At 35.7% G+C, this 18,998-nt stretch overlaps 1 protein-coding gene across 4 annotated transcripts in view; it reads right to left on the minus strand.

Annotated features, from left to right (window-relative positions):
* LOC138697840 (uncharacterized) overlaps positions 1–17,547 on the minus strand; it is a 32,459-nt gene extending 14,912 nt beyond the window's left edge. Inside the window, exons 1-4 of one of the 4 annotated variants that reach the window (XM_069823405.1) lie at positions 17,271–17,540; positions 13,824–13,951; positions 5,009–5,133; positions 1,183–1,286 (exon numbers count right to left, since the gene is read on the minus strand). In XM_069823405.1, the coding sequence (XP_069679506.1) occupies positions 1,183–1,286; positions 5,009–5,133; positions 13,824–13,951; positions 17,271–17,315 (402 nt within the window). In that variant the 5' untranslated portion in view covers positions 17,316–17,540. Of the gene's footprint in view, positions 1–1,182; positions 1,287–5,008; positions 5,134–13,823; positions 13,952–17,270 lie in introns of all 4 variants that reach the window. The other 3 variants (XM_069823432.1, XM_069823414.1, XM_069823423.1) reach the window with 3 other exon arrangements.
* Between the last annotated feature and the right edge of the window lie 1,451 nt (positions 17,548–18,998).

Consider the following 18,998-nt stretch of genomic DNA (forward strand, 5'->3'; position numbering starts at 1 on the left):
TAACAGAAGCTACTTCACATATATTCTTGAGTGGAAACATTTTCGGGTCACTTGTCCTGAGGAAGAGAGCAAACAAAGAACTACGTAGTTTTAGGTCAATGTTCAAGTTGATGCTTGTCTTCTTCTTTCATTCGTGTACAATGGGCCTGAAATACACTCTTGGTTTGATGACAAAGTCATTATTAATAATTTGTGATCTCCTGATCTAAAGCCATATGACTTTTACTTATGAAATAGTTTAAAATACAGTAGTTTAGAATACATGCTTCATGAAACCTCCATACATTGTGGGGATTCAACATCTGGTATCAGATTGGAAACATTCTAGATTCCAATAGCAAAGCTCTAACGAGCGAACAATAATATTTCCAACAGATAACCTTTCTTCAACACAGTATGCAACATTTCCAACCAGTTTTAAAACTAGTCTCTTTGTTCTGGGAGGAAATCAAACCTGGTGGAGAGGAGGAATAGTATTGCAAGCCTAAAGCTTAAATCAAACATAATTATTTTTTTTAAATGAGGAAAATAGACTAATGCACACTCTCTCCCCAACAGGACACTGTAACAGCATATACAGCTAACTATTTTATGGACAAACTTCATACACTGTTTAAGGTTAAAATGATCAGTACGAATATGTGGTCCTCTCATTCCCCCGACCTAATCCCTTTTAACTTTTATCTCTGGGGAACTCTAAACGACGAAGTCAATAGTCAATGGAAGAACTGAAAAATATTATCCGAGGAAACACAGCCCTCATTTCTCAATAGGAACTACAGTGAACACAACAAATGTTTTGAACAAGAGATAAAACAGTTTCAGCATCTACTTTCTTAATTGGTTAAGTACCGTAAATAACGTTTTACCAGCTTATATTTAGTAATATTTTGTATTAGTAGTTTGTGGCTTGTTGAATTACCAATACTGCGCTGCATATAACCGACAACAAGATTTCTGGGTACAGTAACCAAAGTCTGCAACTGGCTTGACCGAGAGCCGGGTTACCACAATGTAGCCTCTCTACAATCTATTCACCCAGTACAAAATAATGGACATAATGCAAATGTCCAGTTAAAAATTTTAATGAAATATCTAGAGTTCTCTTTGTGATTTAGTATGTGCTGAGTATTATGGCTTTCTATAAATAAAGTGGCAATACAACCTTAAAAGAACACTTACCCATGTGAACTCGTTGATTAAGAACATGTTTCCTTTGAAGAGATCCTTTAGATTGTGAAGGGCCACGACCACTTTATCCTTGTTGGTGAGGCTGCCCATAAAATCTAGATGTATTAAAGTGTATACTTGCTGAAAACTCTCAGCAAAATCCAAAAAATAATGTGGCAAAATGGTGTTCACAATGGAAATGTATTCATTAAACTAAAAATTAAAACAGTGTCTCATACATTATTCAGTAAATTCACTGATGTTAAATTCACATTCCCTGTTTCAAAGAATGGTTAAAAGTCTAATAAATCAAAGTACAAGGTGCTATCGGAATAATGTATGAACGTACTTATTGAGACTGCAAATGGATAAACACCTTGTGGTAGTGGTAAGCTTAACTAATTAGTTTGTACTCATGAATGGTGAAATGATAATGACAGATAGAACCAGGGTATTCGGAGAAAACCAAAGGCTGATTCTTAAAATTACTCTGCAGGTAACACTTTTCATATGACGATAAAAAATATCTGTGAATTTAAACAGCGCTAAGAAAGAATTTGTTTCGAGTGATAAACATATCTAATAATGATACCACAGTCTAGTATATACAGTCATGAAGTTTGAGTTGATGAGAGTACTAGGAACAATAGACTGTGCCGATAATGTTTCACATTGTTTGTGATGGGGCGATAGTAGCGATCCTAGTGGTTAGCAACTATTTATGGGTGCATATTCCCTACGTATTGAGCTCATGACTGTATACAGGATGATTCAGACCACCCGTAACAGTAATTTATTTCAGAAACTAGTGCATTAAAGTTTTCGAGACAAAAATATTTATTACTAAAGCACATGTGAACTTTCACTTGAGCTTGATTTCATCAATCAGCCTTAACAGGAAGTAGGGTCAGTGGCACATTACTTTAAAATTTCAAATGGGAGTCGTGGTCAAATATGGTACCATTTGATAGAGCTCTTTAAAACAAACAACTTTCATAGGAAATGTTTTTATTTATTCCTACTCTTTCAATGAGAAAACGTACGAAAAGACAATAGGTGATTCAGACCACCTGTAAGTCATTTATTTCGGAAACTAGTGCATTAAAATTTTCGAGGCAAAAATATTTGTAACGAAAGCACATGTGAACTTTCACTTAAGCTTGATTTCATCAATCAGCCTTAACAGGAAGTAGGGTCAGTGGCATATTACTTTAAAATTTCAAATGGGAGTCGGGGTCAAATATGGTACCATTTGATAGAGCTCTTCAAAACAAACAACGTTTTTATAAATTTCTATTCTTTCAATGAGAAAACGTACGAAAAGGTAATGCCATTAATACTGATATATGGATCATTTGCGCAGACAAATAAATGTTTAATTCGCAACAAATTTTCCTTTTTTTGTAACAATTGCCGAATCCATATTTTATTTTTGTCTATTGCTTTTTAACCCATGGACATATGTAAATATCCAAAAGCATCTACTCATCTGACATTCTGAGCAGAACCGTTGTGTACCTCATATTTATATGTGGACGGACACAGTTACGTAACAGTCTGTTTAGCCCATGGCTGTGAATTAACAGTTAGCATATCTGACTGTGAAATGAGCGGGCCAGGGTTCAAGTCCTGGTTGGGGCAAGTTACCTGGCTTGGAGATTTTCAGAGGTTTTCCCTCAACCATGAAGCAGAACTGCTGGGTAATTTTTGGCGTTGGACTCATTTCTCTATAATTTATTCACATGTCACTGTAATCATTACTATAGCCCTGGTTAAGTTAATGGTAGGAACCAGCATGCTATAGACCTATATGTACAAGAGAACGACCATTGGGCGAAAAATATCATTCACAGAACAGGAATGGTAAGGAAAAATAAGCCTCAGGCTGTGTCATAAGCATTCGGGCCCCTCCTCCATAAAAAGAGGGAAAAACAGTTTGTTTATAATACACTATGTTATTAACTTCTCCTTTTGTCCCAGTAACTGGTTACTGAGTCATGTTCGTTCTTAGATGGGTATGCTTGGGCGAATGACTTCCACCACTTGGAATAACAGTTAGCATGTCGGACCGTGAAACGAGCGGGCCCGGGTTCAAATCCTGATTGGGACAAGTTATTTGGTTGAAGTTTTTCCTCAACCAATAGAAAGCGGAATCACTAGGTAACTTTCGGCGTTGGACTTCGGACTCATTTCGCCATCATAATTACACTTCCCCTCTTTCATCATCATCATCATCATCATCATCTGTCCACACCTGCGGAGTAACGGTTAGCATGTCTGGCCGCGAAACCAAGTGGCCCAGGTTTGATTCCCGGTCGGGGAAAGTTACCTGGTTGAAGTTTTTTCCGGGGTTTTCCCTCAACCCAATATGAGCAAATGCTGGGTAACTTACGGTGTTGGACCCCAGACTCATTTGACCGGCATTATCACCTTCATCTCATTCAGACGCTAAATAACCTACTAAAATAAAAAATCATCATCATCATCATCATCTCCGTTTCTTTCCTAGGTTTCGGACTTGTTCCAATGTAGAGTCAACTGAGGGCTGCCGCTGAGTTTGGATCCGTGGGTATGTGGTCATTTGTTGCTGGTGGTAGCACTGTGAATCATGGGCTCTCCACTGAGCTCGTGGTAACTCGTGGGACCAGGGTTGAGGGACATTGTAAGTCTACGTGGAAAGGTAAAGGGATTATGTAGACTGTAGAAGAGTTCGGAGGCAGTGCATAGGGGATTCCGTAGCGAGGCCGGCCATAGGGCATGCACACCATTCCAGCTGGGGTAGTACAATGGGCTCACCCAAGCAGCCTGCGTGCGAGGAGTCCCAGTCCGTGCCCTCCCTTGAAGGAGGACTAATAGATGGAGTGAATGACGCTAAGTCAAGTACCAGCTAATGAATAAAAAATAATGTATCGAGACAACGTAACTGTCCGACGAAGTGGTTATGTCGCAGGGTCGGTGAAATGGCGAAGTCACGTGATAGTTACTTAACAGGACCCTTTCCTTCAAATTATTTTAAGCAGTGGTATAATATTACATAGAATTTAAATTCCGTACAGCAGATATTTTCAGGAAAGAGCCAAACAGCCGAACTACTAGCCTTTACAGAGAGACCAGCAGAACTGGGTGGGGGAAATCGAGATGCGACATAACCACTCGGTCGGACAGTAGTCTACGAATTAAGGTCCGCTCCCACTTAATGGAATGTAATCGAATATAATTTCTCTCCACAATATATTTAAGTGAAATATAGTAGGAAGCGGAGCGTCGAATCGAATAGAATTAATGAGTTAGAATATTTATTCCACTATCAGAACAGAATTTCTTGTTTCAGGTATGATCGTATGTTTTCGTGAAGCCTTTGTGAAAAACAAATTAACTGTATCAATATTTGGTAACGTATTTGTTTATTGAAAGGTACAGGTATTGCTGAAATAGTAGGCCTATGTATACAGAAAATTACAATTTAATCATGTGAACGAAAAAAAAATAATAAATCTAGTTCCGAATTTTTGCTGTTCTACGACAAAGCATAAAAATTTGTGCCTTATTCCTTTGTATTTTGTAGAAGTTGTTATATAAATTCATTACAATTTATTTACTGCTGCTGATCATTATTGTGCTGACATATTTCAGGCACTTGCAACATAAATTGTATCATTAGTATGATTGTGATTTCCCCTGCAATTGCAATCCCTTGCTTGCTATAACACTTTCTACACCCTTGGCTGAATGCTATTTAGTCGTACAGTTACTAGGCAGTTGTTTAAGACGTAGGCTAGGTGGTGTTAAGTAACATAATATTTTCATAAATATTACTGTGTAATGAAATGATTCTAACCTGATAGTTGTGTCAGGACTATGGTTGCCAGCTCTGTGAAATCTCCTGTTCGTGAAAGATCCGAAGGATTAATCGCAGCAATACTTGTGAAATAATTTTGTGAAGCTTCATTAGTTTCGAACATCCTGTAAAAACAAAGTGATGCATATCAACATGTTATAAAACACTCGTGAAAACCACAAGAAAATAAATGTAAATTTAACTTAGGACCTACGAGTATATGTGATATGTTTTATGATTAAAACACATTCACTATTAAAATAATATGATTCTGTAAGAAAGAAAAAAGTGTAGGCTATAAAATAATTTCCTTCCTTATAAAATAATTAATCAGCAAACTGTTTTGCGCACTAGTACGAGCGTTTCAATTTCTATAGTAACGGCTACAATACTCACTTTCAGTCTTATGTTAACTATAATATTACGTAAGAAATACTATGTGTAACTATAGAGATTTTTCGATATGTTTTCATTCACCAAAATTCTAAGCAAAAATTTAATTCATACGAAGTTCTTCCTTTCCTTCCTTTTTTTCTTTCTTTATCTTTCTTTCTTCTCTTCCTTTATTTTCTTTCTTTCCTTCCTTCCTTCTTTCGTTCTTTCTTTCTTTCCTTTCTTCTTTCTTTCTTTTCTTCCTTTCTTTTTTATTTCTTTCTTTCCTTTATAATTTCTTTCCTTCCTTCCTTCTTTCTTTCTTTCTTTCTTTCCTTTCTTCTTTCTTTCGTTCATTCTTTCTTTTCTTCCTTTGTTCTTTCTTTCGTTCTTCCTTTCCTTTCTTTTTTCTTTCTTTTCTTTATTCTTTCTTTCCTTCTTTCTTCCTTTCTTTTTTCTTTCTTTCTCTTTTTTCTTTATTTCTCTTTTTTCTTTGTCAGTCTGTTAAGACCAGCGCAGACCGGACACTATACTACAGCCCTGGGGCCTGTTTCATGAAAGTACTTCTTAGTATTAGGAGTGTAAAAATTAGTAGTTAGCAGTGTGGAAAATTCTGTTTCGTAAACAAAACTCTACACTCCTAAATTTTCTACACTTCTAGAACGTTAGCAGTATGACTTCATTCAAGGAGTATGTGACATATTATATAAATTATTCCCTCTGTTGTATTTCATGGTCTCCTCTATGCACTGAATTTATAATTATTATCACAATAATTATAGGAGCCTAGTTGTATTGTTGTCTTGCAATATATATCAGATCACTAAATAAAGGAACCAACATAACTTTTTTAATGAAAGTTTTTGAAAATAAATAACTAATTAATGGCAATTCACTAAACTTACTAACAATTTCATCTACATCTTCTGGCCATCGCGCAAGCTCCTAAAAAGATACTCTTCATTAAATTTATAGTATTCACAACAATTTTAATTTATTCTACATAGGCCTACCATTGCTTTTGAAATCCTTTGCATGTCAAAGATACTGTGATATTGTGCTCCATTGCCTAACAAATGTAGGCCTATAGGTGAAGCAATTCGTGATTGCTATTTTGGCATTAGAACCCTATTCCTTGAACTATTACGTTCTAAAAATAATTGTTCAATGGCAATGAACAGGCGATTAAATTTATTAGAGGTTAGGCAGAATCTTTTTTTTTATAGTAGGTTATTTTACGACGCTTTATCAACATCTTAGGTTATTTAGCGTCTGAATGAAGTGAAGGTGATAATGCCGGTGAAATGAGTCCGGAGTCCAGCACCGAAAGTTACCCAGCATTTGCTCATATTGGGTTGAGGGAAAACCCCGGAAAAAACCTCAACCAGGTAACTTGTCCCGACCGAGAATCGAACCCGGGCCACCTGGTTTCGCGGCCAGACGCGCTAACCGTTACTCCACAGGTGTTGACTGGCAGAATCTTTGATTATATTCATATGTCTCTTTCATAAAAACATAATTTATTCTAGATCTGAAAATTCTTGCACGCCTTGCAATAATATTTTCCACATCACTAGATGAGTAATGCATTTCTACAAAATTATTTTCAAAATAAATATATTGTACCTATTGCTCTTAATACTGTCCTACTCACGTTCATCAGTCTCTACTAACTAATAAAATGGACTACTAATTAGGAGTGTAAATTAGCAGTGTTCATACTCTTAAATATGAGTACTACACTGCTAATTACTATTTTTATGAAACAAGTTTCTTTAGTAGTCTGAATCAGCGGGCGTCAGGATGCGCTGAAATGGGTAAGGAGTGTCTCGGAATATGCACCATCGTGCAGAAGGGAAAGAGAGAAAGCATACCCGCCAGCAGCCACTGATACACGATAGTGCAATGTCTTATCCGCGGGGAAGAGATGCTAACCCGAGGGTGCACTGTGCTGATGACCGCTGGTCTAAATTATGAATCTGCACTATTATTATAAGTAGACTGCTAGTTTTCGATGTATTGTGGGTCCCTATCACCACTGCATGGCGCGTTCTCAGGTTGTGGATAGAGGAGACGGCCTCCAGATATGGAGAGTAGCTGTGAATATGTTGACTAAGCAGTCGCGGACAGCCGATAAGGGGTGGTCCTCAGCTTGGGGATTGGGCGAAGAGCTAACAACCCATCGCCGTAAAGAACAGCTTGTTACGAAACCTCAAAATAAGCCTCAGAATGGGACTGATTCTCTGGCACGACCACAGCAAAGGAATAAGGTTATGAGCAGGGAACGGATTTATATGGACTAAAAATATATGAAATATGTAAATATATATGTAGTTATTTTTACCAAAATATGGAATTAAATATGGATTTTTACCAAAATATGGAATTAAATATGGACTTAAAATTATAAAAAAATGACTATGTACGTTAAATATTGGTACATTTTAATCAAACTAAACAAAAAATATAATGGACGTACCTTATCTTCCAATGTAGTTTCAACAAAACACAATTTTTATTGTCTGTTACCATAACAATAGGTTACAAACATTTCTTTCAAGTGCTGAAAAGTGAATCTTCTTCTATTGTCTCTGAGGATAGATTTATACTGACTAAAAGAGCGTTCGACGTCACAAGAAGTAACTGGTACATAATTCAATTTCACAATGTCTGCTGGGGATAAGTCCAAGTTAATCTTCACTGTTGATTCACCACTCATCACAGCAACAACCTTTTGTAGTTCTTCATATCCAGGGTTTTTTGAAAGTACAGTGTCCACCTTAGCTCTTACTGCATCTGCAACTTTACCTCTACCACGATTCAGTTGTTCCACAGTACTATTTATAATTTCAAAACTTTCAGATAGTGAAAGGTGCCTATTTTGGAGACTTTTGAGCGTTTTTATGATGCATGAAAATGTATGCTGAATGTGAGCTAAGTCATTCTTCACACTTATGTCACAGGTAACTGTTTTCGCAGTATCAATTGAGACTGCATCTTCAGAGTCCAATGCAAGGAGAACATTGTTAATAGAGTCTATATGTTCGGCATAATATTCAACTGCTTCTAGCCATGTACCCCATCTAGTTAAAATTGGCTTTGGTGGCAATGGAATTTCAGGGTACATTTCTTTCAACACGTTAACTCTACTGGGAGCTTTGAGAAATACTTTTTTCACTGATGAAATCAACAAATCTACTTTAGGGAAATTGTCTCTGACCACTTCTGCCACACGATGAAATGCATGCGCCACACAAGTAAAATGAGTCAATTTAGGATATACAACAGATAATGCTTGTCCAGCTTTGACCATATAAGGGGCAGCATCGCTAATAAAGAATAACACATTATCGTACATAATACCCTTTGGCCACAGGATACCCATAGCTTCGTTGAACAGTTTAACTATAGTTTTGTTATTGCACTTTTCTAGAACATCACAATGTAAAAGAATTCGTTCAGAATATTGTTCACTTAACAAACCGATAACTACATTACCAACAAGTCTACCTTCTTTGTCGGGAGTCTCATCAATGGAAACCCAAATTGAACTATCTTTAATTTCATCTCTTATCTTCTGTATTGTCTCATCGTAGATGGATGGAGCATACGTCTTCCTAAGTGTTGACTCATCCGGGATTGTATGTTGAGTATATTTTTCAAGGAATTCCCTGAAGACCTTATTCTTTAGTTTGTAGAGAGGAATATCAGCAGAGATGAGAGAACGGCACAGGTCGATGTTAAACTCAGATCTTACATTCGATGTTGTTGGTTGTGTTAAAAACAATTGTCTCTGCTTGGAATTTAGTTGTTTGTTGGCCTGATGTTTACTAGTTGTAATGTGTTGTTGCACCAGGAACTTTTGTGTAGATGATACTGCACACTGACACAAATTACAAAATAATATTTTATTGTCAGTTGATAAACCATCTTCTTTAAATTCTGAAATGTAACTTGTTAGTTTTGATTTTAAATTGACTGAATGACGTACTTTTGGCATATTTACCGTCTTTATAGTATGATTTACAAAACTGAACCTATGTGTACTCTGACTGGCATTTAACTGTTGAGCTGCACAACTGAAGTCTGTTAAAAATTTTAAATTAAATTAATACAGTTTTGTAACTTACTTTCCCATTGTTGATAGGACTGCTAATTTTCAAATAACTCTGATGTTAAAGGGATTACTGAACATGTGTTTAAATCTCTATTGTTGAAATGTATTTTTAAAAGTTAATGGAATTTTGTTTTGTTTTATTGTTAAACCTAATATAATATGGACTGTTTTATATGAAATATGGAAAATATATGGAAATTAACGAAAATATGTACTAAACTCTAAAATATGGAAAAATATGGAAAATAAAAGTAGGATTTTTCAACCCTACACATTGTGAAACATAAAGATAATGCAAAATATAAATTATATTAGCTTTATAAGTAAATATGTATTTACATATAAATCCTTTCCCTGGTTATGAGATTTGGCACTTGGAACGTAACTAGTCATTATAGAACGGGAAGGGTAACAATAGTAGCAAAAGAACTTGCTAGATATGGAATAGACTTTGTGGGAGTATAAGAGGTTAGGTTATATGGGAATAGCATATCACAAGTAGGAGATTAATTGTTGTATTATGGGAAAGGAAACAATAATCGCCAATTAGGAACAGGATTCTTTGTTCATAAAAGAATAAAATCAGCAGCAAAAAAGGTCGAATTTATCAGTGACAGGTTACCGTATTTTGTACCTAAGGGTAGATGGTGCGATATCGTAGTTATAAATGCTCACGCCCCTACTGAAGACAAAGACAACAATATAAAGGATAGCTTCTATGAGGAGTTGGAACACACTTTTGATCAGTTACCTAGATATCACATGGAAATTTTATTGGAGGATTTCAAAGCTAAAGTAGGACGGAAGGATATTTTTAAACCGACTAGAAAAGTCGGAAAAGAGAGCCTACACGTGACTAGTAATGATAATGGAGTTAGGTTAGTCAACTTTGCCACATCAAAAAATTTAATTGTCAAAAGTACAACATTCCTCCATAAGGATATACATAATATACTTGCACTTCTCCAGATGGATTGACACACAACCAAATAGATCACATCTTGAGAGATAAATGAAGACATACTAAGTAGTATAGTAGACAGTCGAACCTTCAGGGAGGCAGACTGTAATTCTGACCATTATTTGGTAATTGGGCAATTAAGAGAAAGACTATTAGTAGCCAAGCGAGTAGAGCAACAAGTTAATATTAGGAGATCCAATATTCCGAAATTAAAGGACGAGGAAACTCAGCAACATTATCAGGTCGAAATTTCAAATAGGTTTGCCGCTTTAGGAAGTTCCGACGAAGTTGAGGAAGATTTAGATGTAAATAGCGTGTGGGAAAATATCAGAGATAATATAAAAATTGCAGCCGAACAGAGCATAGGTTATTATGAAGCTAAGAAAAAAAACCGTGGTTTGATGAAGAGTGTTGCACGGTAGTAGAAAGAAGGAAACAGGCAAAATTGAAATTCTTACAGGAACCAGTTGAGGCGAATAAAGATATTCATTTCTATGAAAGACGGGAAGCAAGTCGTACACTTAGGAATAAAAAAAGAAATTACTTGAAGGAAAACTCAATGCGGTAGAAAAAAGTAGTAAGAATAAAAACATTGGAGATTTATATAAGGGCATAAAGGAATTTAAGAATGGATATCAGGCAAGGGTAGACGTGGTCAAGGATTAGAATGGTGACTTGCTTGCAGATTCTCATTCAATTCGACCAGATGGAAAAACTAATTTGGACAACTACTAAATGTACATAGGCTAAATAGAAATAAACGGGACGAAATTCAAATAATACAAACTGCTGAGCCATTTATACCCGCACCCACATTTTGTGAAGTCGAAATTGCGATAGAAATGCTGAAAAATTACAAGTCTCGAGATATCGATAAAATTCCAGCAGAATTAATACAAGAGGGTGGAAGCGCATTATCTAACGAAAATTATAAGATTGTACTTACTATTTGAAAAAAGGAAATTGTACCAGAATAGTGGAAGGAGTCCATAATTGTACCTATTTTTAAAAAGGAGGGCAAGACTAACTGTAGTAACTTTCGAGGAATATCACTTTTGTTGACGTCGTACAAAAGGTTTGTCCAATACTCTTTTGAGAAGATTAACTCATATGTAGATAAAATTTTTGGGGATCATCTGTATGGTTGTAGGCGTAACAGATCGACTATTGATCAGACTTTTTGTATTCGACAGATATTGGAGAAAAAATGGAAGTATAAGGGTACAGTACATAAGTTATTCATAGATTTCAAAAAAGCATATGACTCTCTTAAGGGAGAAGTTTTATATAATACTCTTATTGAATGGTATTCCCAAGAAACTAGTTCGATTAATTAAAATGTGTCTCGGTGAAACGTACAGCAGAGTTCACATAGGTCAGTTTCTGTCACATGCTTTTCCAATTCACTGTGGATTAAAGCAGGGAGATGCATTATCACCTTTACTTTTTAACTTTGCTCTAGAATATGCCATTAGGAAAGTCTAGGATAACAGAGAGGGTTTGGAATTGACCGGGTTACATCAGCTCCTTGTTTATGCTGATGACGTGACTATGTTAGGAGAAAATTCACAAACTATTAGGGAAAACACGGGAATTTTATTTGTAGCAAGTAAAGAGGTAGGTTTGAAAGTAAATCCCGAAAAGACAAAGTATATGATTATGTCTCGGGACCAGAATATTGTACAAAATGGAAATATAAAAATTGGAAATTTATCCTTTGAAGAGGTGGAAAAATTCAAATAACTACTTTTTAAGCCGGGAATCGAAACTCGGAGCACTTGGTTGGGAAGCATACACTTTAGCCATACATCCAAAACTATGGACTCATATGAAGTTATGCTTACAATAAATTCTTACAAAAGAGAAGACTAATAAAAACTGAAGGTAAGCAACAATAATCATTCATGAAATTGAGCAACATGTAATACAGTCTCTGTACTTCATAGAAAGATAATTTGAGAATATGTAGATGGCGAGGGAATATTTTCAGGCGGTTTCTTTAGAACGGATAGGTACTGAAAACAAATGGGTAGCTACCGATTCGGTATTATGGTATCACTTTTAAAAACACAATATATCGCAAAATAAAGTGTTTTGAACACAGAAAGATGGTGAGAAAGAGAGATATGCCTTTTGTAATAGCCATGAAGTGGAATCGATATGATGCCTGGCTTCCACTTAAGACGATACAGAAAAACATCCATAGGCCTACTTCGGACATCATTTAAACTCACGACCACAGAATCGGTGCAACGTTGAAACTGCACACCTTAGTAGCCTACTGAGCACATTGGAGTAGAAAAAAATATTCTCCAAAGGCGATATTACGAATTTTAAAGGTTGAATATACGAGTTTTTAGGCTTTACCGGTGACTTATCAGAATTAATGTTCGGGTACTCTACCATGTCCTGGAACTTGACACGGTGGAATACCCAAAAACCTAATTCTGATTTTTTTGTTGTTTAGCCAACTGTCCGGAGACAAGTTTGAACTTCATAAGTGATACCAATAAGGCATCACTCACGAGGCAATTAAGTAAGGGTGATAATGGGCAAGAGTGGCCGGTGAAGAGGTGGAAAAATTAAAATATCTTGGAGCAACAGTAACAAATATAAATTACACTCGAGAGGAAATTAAACGCAGAATAAATATGGGAAATGCCTGTTATTATTCGGTTGAGAAGTTTTGTCAACCAGTCTACTCTCAAAAAAGCTGAAAGTTAGAATTTATAAAACAGTTATAATACCAGTTGTTCTTTATGGTTGTGAAATTTGGACTCTCACTTTGAGAGGGGAACAGAGGTTAAGGATGTTGGAGAATAAGGTGCTTAGGAAAATATTTGGGATAAGAGGGATGAAGTTACAGGGGAATGGAGAAAGTTACACAACATAGAACTACACGCATTGTATTCTAACGTAATTAGGAACATTAAATCCAGACGTTTGAGATGAGCAGGGCATGTAGCACGTATGGATGAATCTAGAAATGCATATAGAGTGTTAGTTGGAAGACCTGAGGGAAAAATACCTTTGGAGAGGCGAGACGTAGATGGGAGGATAACATTAAAATAAATTTGAGGGAGGTGGGATATGATGGTAGGGACTGGAATAATCTTGCTCAGGATAGGGACCGATGGCGGGCTTATGTGAGGGCGGTAATTAACCTCCGGATTTCTTAAAAGTCATTTGTATTTGTATATAGGCTACTAAACACTCGGCATTGGAAAATATAATTCCGAGTGAATTCGACAATCTCAAGAAGTAACCGAATTCGTCAGATGATTTGATAATTAAATATTATCCCGAATCTTTACGTACAATTCCTCACTTGTGAAAGTCCATATTATAAAGCATCGAATACTTACAATAACATTGCTCTTTTTACATCTTCCAGGGGACTGGCGTCGTTCGTGAAGAAGTTCCAGGCATCACGGAGGCTTTTCAACTCCATGTTCGATAGACCAAACATGTTGTTCGGTCTGTGTGAACATGTCTGTGAACATGAAACAAACCTATTGCGAAAGATATATTCCACAGCGTACATTCTCATATTTAGTGGACATTTGATATATCTGTGTCGGACATATTTCTGAACTAACCCACACGACTCCATTTGGTCGCCATAGAAATGCATTGCTGGTGTTCTCATCAGAAAAGTGCAAACGTTTGTCGAATGACTAACAGACAACTCTATGTAGGAAACTAAGTACACAAAGAGCTGTACATAGAACTCATGTGGGTTTTCTATTTTGCAGTCTATTTCGTCAGATGGGCTTAAAATAATTGGCTTACTCACTGGCAATGGCAATTGCAATTACTGGGTAAAACTGGATTATTTCTAAGCATTGAAACCCAGTAGACGTTTTGTGTATCTGTTGTGCAATAAGTTGCATGCCGAATGCATCATTCGCCGCACTTCGCCTTCTTCAGCCAACAAGTCTGACACAATGTCCTCTTTTCACGAGAAGATCCGAGCAAGGAATGCGAGTTTTTCCCCTACTCTTATAACTTATCGCCGACACGGAACCGGCCAGCAATTGACTGAGTCTTGTTTGTACCAGTCGGCCAATGACACCACTCCCATCCACCTGCTCCTTCAAGAACGCCGAGTTAGGTACGAAAACTGTTCAACTTGTTAAAAAGCTACGACAAACAGAATCTCTTAACGACAAAATCTAACACTCGTAATTGACAATTAACAGGAGAACACAGATCGAATGGAAGTTACGATAAATTAAAGACATAATCATGCGTACTAGCTAGTTAACTAGTGTAGGCCTATAAAGTGATTCCATATTCTGCGCTGTCTTTCTCAGTCTGATAATGTAAAAACGATATAAAAGTAAAATTACTTACAAAATTATAAAGCCAATTTATTGCATTACCTAAATCTGTAATCCCATCTGTGGTCACATTACTAACAACAATTCAACTTTTAAATGCACAAAATTTGTAATATTTCGTGCGAAGTCGCTTACATACAGATAGGACAGAATTTGGTAATTTAGAGTAGATTACATCTCAAAAACCTGAACAGAGACTTGCAATAAAGTTCTTATTGGGCTTCAACATGACTAAGATAAAGAAATCTTGGCTAACACGTCACTAAATTTTCACATAATAACTGCTAAATTTTTGTTTCAATTTTAAAATATTATGTTTAATTATTGCGCATAATTAGATACGAAGTGAGAACATCAAATTGTAACCAAAGGAGATACAACTTATATATATATCATTATTTATTTATTTATGGTATTAGCATTAGTAGGCCTATTAGTAGGTATTAATATAGTATAGTATAGTATAGTATAGTATAGTATAGTATAGATGACGTGAATATCTTAAGAGAAAAATCTACAAACTATTAGGGAAAACACGGAATCTTTACTTGAAGCAAGTAATGAGATTGGTTTGGAAGTAAATCCCGAAAAGACAAAGTATATGATTATGTCTCGTGATCAGAGTATTGTACGAAATGTTTATATTTCCATTTCGTATGCTTGTAAAAATTCAAATATCTTGGAGCAACAGTAACAAATATAAATTGAAGGGTACACGGGAATAACGATCAAGGTCCATTTTAGGAAGTTTCGAGAAAAACGAATTTTAAAGTTTGAGCACCTAATACTTAGTTATATGTGTATTTAATAGAAATTGACGCAGTGGAATGTCAAGAACGATGATTTCTTTTTACTAGCTAGACCACATGATAGTACTTCCTTTCCACTATAAGATAGCATTATTAACTCAATTTCGATTTTTGATGGACCTTGATCGTTTTTCCCGTGTACCCTTTAATTATATTCGGGAGGAAATTAAACGCAGAATAAATATATGGGAACTGCCTGTTATTATTCGGTTGAGAAGCTTTGTCATCCAGTCTGCTCTCAAAAAATCTGAAAGTTAGAATTTATAAAACAGTTATTTTACCGGTTGCTCTGTATGGTTGTGAAACTTGGACTCTCACTTTGAGAGAGGAACAGAGGTTAAGAGTGTCTGAGAATAAGATGCTTAGGAAAATATTTGGGGCTAAGTGGGATGAAGTTACAGGAGAATGGAGAAAGTTACACAAAGCATAACTGCACGCTTTCACCTAACATAATTAGGAACATTAAATCCAGACGTTTGAGATGGGCAGGGTATGTAGCACGTATGGGCGAATCCAGAAATGGATATAGAATGTTAGTTGGGAGGCCAGAGGGAAAAAGACCTTTGGGGAGGATGAGACGCAGTAGATGAGAAGATAACATTAAAATGGATTTGAGGGAGGTGGGATATGATGATAGAGACTGGATTAATCTTGCTGAGGATAGGGACCGATGGCGGGCTTATATGAGGGGTGCAATGAACCTTCGGGTTCCTTAAAAGTCGTAAGCAAGTACATTACAGTACGGTATGGTACGGTACGATGTTACGATACGGTGCAATATAATATAATATAATATAATATAATATAATATAATATAATATAATATAATATAATATAACATAACATAACATAACATAACATAACATAACATAACATAACATAACATAACATAACATAACATAACATAACATAACATAACATAACATATAACATAACATAATATAATATAATATAATATAATATAATATAATATAATATAATATAATATAATATAATATAATATAATATTGAACTGAAATAACTAACAAGGTTATCTGTAAAGAGTCCAGGACAGTAATGGGCGATTATAAATAATTGGGTATTGACCAAGAATTGATTTTTTTCAAATGACGTAGAGAGCATAAAGCACATAGTCTGTCATTTATTTCTTGAAAATAACGTCCTTTAAGTGACTACTACTGAGTTGGAAATGTGCTTCGTCAGACAGTCACTAAGTGTCAAAGTATTCATGCAATTTAAAATCTCCTCACAAAAACGCCCTTTGATTGAGAATATTGGGACTTTTAATTGATGTAACTTATACTACCTGAATTTTGTATGGACAAAAATGTATAAGTTGCATCAGCAGATGGAACGGGATCATGTCGCTATAAATTAAATTGACGGTAACGCCTAGTAGCCTCAAAACTGTCGTTGTTCTTGTAAAAGCGTTTAATTGCAAAAGCACGTTGTGCACCGTTCCACATTTCCATGACAACTAAATGGTATTGTATTGGCAACAATGTGTGCGCAGTTCATCGTCCCTCAGCTACGCTGAGAGAGATATTACGCTTCTTACCTAAAATCGCCCGTTTCTCTGCCGGACTCTCTACAATACTCATTTGAGAAATAATTTAGATAGAAATGTTCCATTGAAAGCGCATGTAACGGTAATACTTACCACTAAAGCAATGGCTGTTGCTAGAAGGGACACTATTGACCACATCTGCTCCTGAAATAAAAATCAGTCACTTAGTATACAATATATTCCTTACTGGAGTGAGTTATATTATATAAATAAGTGGTGTTTTAAATCATGATACATTCGTTATATTACGACCGATTCACCACTCAGAATTAGTGATATATTTTATCAGCTGAAACGTTTGTTAGAACAGTGTGTTCAGATCTGACGAAATATCGAAACATAAACTTTGAAAATTTTAAAGTGAACTGGATACTTGATGTAAACCCTTAAATACGTATAATTTTAATATATTTATTAAAACACAATTGTTGAGTTCTGCATCGGGATATTTCAACACGTTCGTTCCAAACAAAGTTTATGGCGTTGCTGAATAGAGAATGTAATTCAGAAGCAAGTTCATATCACTTAGTCATAAAATACTTTATTTATACTTCTGGAAGCTAGTTTAGATTATATGTTCGTACCCTTTGTCATCAACTCCAAATAATCAAACTTAGATATGATTACTTAATCTCAGTCGTGAATAATAATTCAGTCACAAAAGTAAAATCGAGTTGAATTATTCTTATAAGGCAATTCTTAATTCCAAGCAGTATTTTAAACAGAATATAGATTTAAAGAATACAATGCTTACGCCCTCGATCGGTAAGACCAGTAATGAGTTAGTATGTACTGATTATAAGACGACGACTAATCATTAATCAATGATTGTGATTTTTTGTGGTATCATTGTTCTCACAATGTTCAGGATACCTGACAGCTTCCTATAATTATGTTATTCATTTATCTTTCCTCACAATTGCAGCAGGAGTGGAATTATTTACGGCTGTAAGAGCTGTGGTTGGAGTCTCAGAACTAGCGTCTTTGATGATGATCACCTTTCATCTACAACATTTTGTATAACACAGAAACAGTATATAGGGTAGAACAGATTCCCCACAAGTCCCCTATAACATTTCATACACCTCAGCAAAATTTTAGAGCAGCATATTGTTCTTTTAGGTTATTTTACGACTATTTATCAACATCTTACGTTATTTAGCGTCTGAATGAGAAGAAGGTGATAATGCCAGTGTAATGAGTCCGGGGTCCAGCACCGAAAGTTACCCAGTATTTGCTCATATTGGGTTGAGGAAAAATCCCGGAAAAACCTTAACCAGGTAACTTGCCTCGAACCCGGGCCACCTGGTTTCGCGCTCAGACGCGCTAACCATTACTCCAAAGGTGTGGACAATATTGTTCTTCACGCATCAACTCCATTGTACCAAGCGATACTAAATCATTCCAGGACGATACATTCACTGCAGTACGTTCATCAGACAATTCTTTCAGTTATTTTACCCAATGAAATGAGTCCAACAAATATTTTGTCCATCAGAAAGTATGTCCATCACATTCCCGCCTACCAAAATAGACAAAATATTTAGTATTTATTCTATAACTTTTTTGTCCATTTCTATTTGTCCACTAATTTTCGTGTCCAATAAATACTTTTTCCATTCACATTTAGTTCAATTTTAGAGGACAAGTATTTATAATATGCAAATGAAAAAGGAGTTTGCTGTGGAAAAGTTACTATTATTGTGTAGCCTAAGAATAAGTTTGTTTCCATGCTAATATGTAGCTACAGTATCTGGTACAGTAAACAATTTTGAAGTGAACGAATTTAATAATGGTTTACAAGACAAGAACTGCAACAGG

Source organism: Periplaneta americana, chromosome 1 (genome assembly GCF_040183065.1).
Source record: "Periplaneta americana isolate PAMFEO1 chromosome 1, P.americana_PAMFEO1_priV1, whole genome shotgun sequence".
NCBI lineage: Eukaryota > Metazoa > Arthropoda > Insecta > Blattodea > Blattidae > Periplaneta > Periplaneta americana.